Below are 3,612 nucleotides of genomic sequence, written 5' to 3'. Positions count from 1 at the left end.
GTTCTTTGTCGCGCCATCGCCCATCATCGTCATGCTAGAGTCGTTTTAGGTATGCATTTCTGTCTCTCACACTCTCTCCCTCCCTCTATCTCTCACACGGCTATTTTATTTTCTAGCTAGGGTTTCAAGGGACCAAGGTTAGAGAAGGAGTGAAGGAAATTTTGTAATCTTTTTTGAATATGATGATATGAGTAGTTGAAATTGATTGTATAGGTTCGTTTCTGTGTTTATTCGATTGTTGAAGTGTGTGAATGTCATAGATATACTTGGGAATTTCTTTGAATCAATTCAGTCGAAAAGTGTTTGATTTTTGAAACTACTAATCAATTTCTTGTAATTTTCTTTTTTATGAGCAGTGGCTGCTCTCCAGGACCTATACAGAACCTTGAACTACCAACCAGAGCTTCAAGGATGGAATGGTAGCGATCCTTGTGTATAACTGATGGACTGGGACACCAGGCTCAAAATTGCGATTGGATCAGCCAAAGGACTTGCTTATTTACATGAGGATTGTAAGTGATATGCATGCTTATCTTCTCTTAAATAATCAATTTGTGTAGACTTTTTTTTTGTTAAAAGGATGAAATCATTGTTATTAACTTATGGGAAACATCAATCAGGTCACCCTCGCATCATTCACCGAGACATAAAGGGTGCAAACATTCTAATTGAAAACAACTTTGATGCCAAAGTATGTATATCAAATTTCATGAGCTAGAGATATTTTAAGAATTGTGGCTCTTGATTCCTATTGGTAATCATTGGTTTTATCTATTCAGGTGGCAGATTTTGGATTGGCAAAGTTTAATCAAGACACTAACACATGTTTCTACTTGTGTGATGGGAACATTTGGGTAAAATACTAATAAACCAAACAATTCACAAAGTTTTATATCATTATATGTGTATGTTTCTGTCTGCTAATACCAAATTGGTCTAATCACTTGGTTTCTTATTCAGGTATTTGGCTCCTGAGTATGCATCAAGTGGCAAATTAACTGTGAAATCTGATGTTTTCTCATTTGGTATCATGCTATTGGAGCTCATTACAGGACGACGGCTGGTAGACAACACTGGTGATTATGAAGAGGATAGTTTGGTTGATTGGGTAAATTACTTCAAAGTTTTGAGCTCATTTGCCATTCTTGTGTGGAGTCCTTTAGCATGCTCTGGGTCATCAGTTATACACCTGTAATGAAACAAACAACTCTATAGTGTAGAGTAGACAAATTAAATTTTATCGATATTGGGTTTCATCCAACTAAATTTAATGTGAAATCTCGGGTCATCAACCAAATTTTGTTTGAAGGAGCAGCCAAATAAGTGGGGCTTTATGAGTTTCCTAGTTTACTTTGTAACTTCGTCCTCATGCCAAATTATATTGTTTCTAATTCATCAAACTTGCATTTCCTTTGGGGAAGAACTGTGACTTGTTCAGAAATATTTTGACTTTATCTTTGCTGGTGAAGCACGTTGTGTGTAACCTCTTGTTCTCATTTTCTTAAAAACTTCCGTTCAGAATCACATTGACTAATATTTTCTAGTTAGGTGTGCTCTTGTGTTTGTTTTCATTTTCATTGGACTTTTGTTCTGAAGCACATTGTCTCTATCTTTACTAGTAAAGAACATTTCATGTTTGTAACCTCTTTCTGATTTTCATTAGACTTGTGCTACCTTTGGGTAAGAACTCTCCACTTGTTCAGAAGCATTACTAGTAAGGCATGTCTTCGTTATCCCATTGCTCATGTTTTCATTAGACTTCTGTTTCCATATTGAGCAGATCTCTTGCTTGTTCACACTATAGATACTTACATTTAGAACTAGCACCCTAACTCTTGCTTGAGCATTTCATTTTCCTCACAGGATACTGAGTGCTCATGTTCCATTTCCTATAGAATGGTCTAAAGTCCTGTACTAAAACAGCTCTTGTTTTCATGTTTCATAACTTGAGAATAACATGCTTTCAGTCATCCAATCTTAGTCTATTTTATTGTAAATTTGCCAACATTTGGGTTTTCAAATATGAAAGTTTAAATATTTGTGGTCTGATTTTATTTTAAGAATTTCTATTTGAAATTATTTGAGCTGCAATTGTGCACTTTGATCCTAAATCAGCAAGCTAAAGCTCTTAAGCAACTGGGTCAGAACTTCAATGGTAGTTCTATCAGTTCTTCCCACAGTCATGGTAATGATTCATTCAAGAACATATTTTTTGTTTTTCGTTTTTTTTTTCACTTTGATATGGCTTTGGCTTTTTAGTTGTTGGGGAAGCTTTGAGTTTTAGCATGTCATAGTAAATTTTGCATTTATTTATAATATGTTTCTTTTGCCTATTCGGATGAAGGAAGGTCCAAAATGGAGAAAGGCAAGGGACAGATGAAAGTCATGAAACAGACATAGCACAGAATGTTGTCTCTCACAGGGGACAGAGATTGTTAAAAAGTGTGGTTGCTGTTGCAGGGTTCTAATTTGGATTCTGCAATGATGTAAAAGATGATAGCATGGTAAACTTCTACACCAAGGTGATCATATTCATATTACATCTCAAAAAGTGTTCAAAATTGAAGTACTTAAAATGATTATCACGTTCAGTTAGATCTAAGCAGGGTACATTCACATCCTAGTAGAGCTAGCGCTCCTTGCTAGAGTTTTACTTTTATTTATACACAGGACTCAAACATAAGACATTAAGAAGATGGAACAGAAACTGCCTGAAAAAAAAACTGTGAAGGTGGGTAAGAAAAGGTCTATGGGGATGGCTATGAGCCTATGATAGTGGCTATGCTCATGGGTTTGACCATGGTGTTGGCTACGGCAGCAGGAAGGATGTATATAGGAACTATGATGACAACAACATCAGTAAATACTCTTAAGCATGGCCATGGCTCTGAGCTTGGTCATGACTGCATTGACAGTGGATATGGCTACTATGAAAATTATGGCAGTGAATATGCTTTTGGAGGTTATCATGGTGCTTTGGAGTGTGTTAGAGGACGTAATATAGTTAGTCTTCACAGTTATGTAATTGGTTAGGAAAGCTATTACATGTTAGTCTGCTAGTTGATCAGTTTGGTTTAATTTTGTTATTATGCTCCAACTAATTCTGTTTTGAGAGATTAACTTGTACAAGGTTTATAATATACCCTTCATTGCCACTAATTAATGAACCCCTTAATTACCTACTTTTTGTCTTTATGCAGCAAAATTCAAGGATTGAACATCACTAGGTATCTCGGAGGCTTGCTTCACAATCTACAAAACTTGAAGCATATGTAAGTAATTGTGTATATATTTCAAGTTGTTCTGTTTCGCTGTAAACATATGTGACTTACTTGTTTCCATATTCTTGTTTATTTAGGGATGTGATTTCTAACAACATAGTTGGTGAGATACCATATAGTTTGCCACCCAATGCCACACATATGTAAGCCTATTGTTTTGATGATTTTTTCCTTCATCAGTGAATTCTATTTGTTTATGTGACCCTGTGTCTTCAGCAGTGAGTTTTTCTGATGAATCTTCTTTATTGCAGAAACATGGCTTGCAATTATTTGAGCCAAAATATCCCTCATTATTTACCAACCATGAAGAAACTGAGACTTCTGTGAGTCA

The 3,612-nt window shown here is 35.6% G+C and overlaps 1 protein-coding gene across 1 annotated transcript; it reads left to right on the top strand.

Annotated features, from left to right (window-relative positions):
* The first annotated feature begins 428 nt into the window (after positions 1 to 428).
* LOC130731679 (proline-rich receptor-like protein kinase PERK7) lies at positions 429 to 1,046 on the top strand. The gene is made up of 3 exons (XM_057583940.1): positions 429 to 512; positions 621 to 691; positions 780 to 1,046. The coding sequence occupies exons 1-3, from the start codon at positions 443 to 445 to the stop codon at positions 864 to 866; spliced, it is 228 nt and encodes a 75-aa protein (XP_057439923.1). The 5' UTR covers positions 429 to 442; the 3' UTR covers positions 867 to 1,046.
* Positions 1,047 to 3,612: the final 2,566 nt, after the last annotated feature.

This window comes from Lotus japonicus, chromosome 1, assembly GCF_012489685.1.
Source record: "Lotus japonicus ecotype B-129 chromosome 1, LjGifu_v1.2".
Taxonomy (NCBI): Eukaryota; Viridiplantae; Streptophyta; class Magnoliopsida; order Fabales; family Fabaceae; genus Lotus; species Lotus japonicus.
The sequence above is the reverse complement of the archived record's forward strand: the minus strand, read 5'-3'. Positions and strand labels throughout refer to the sequence as shown.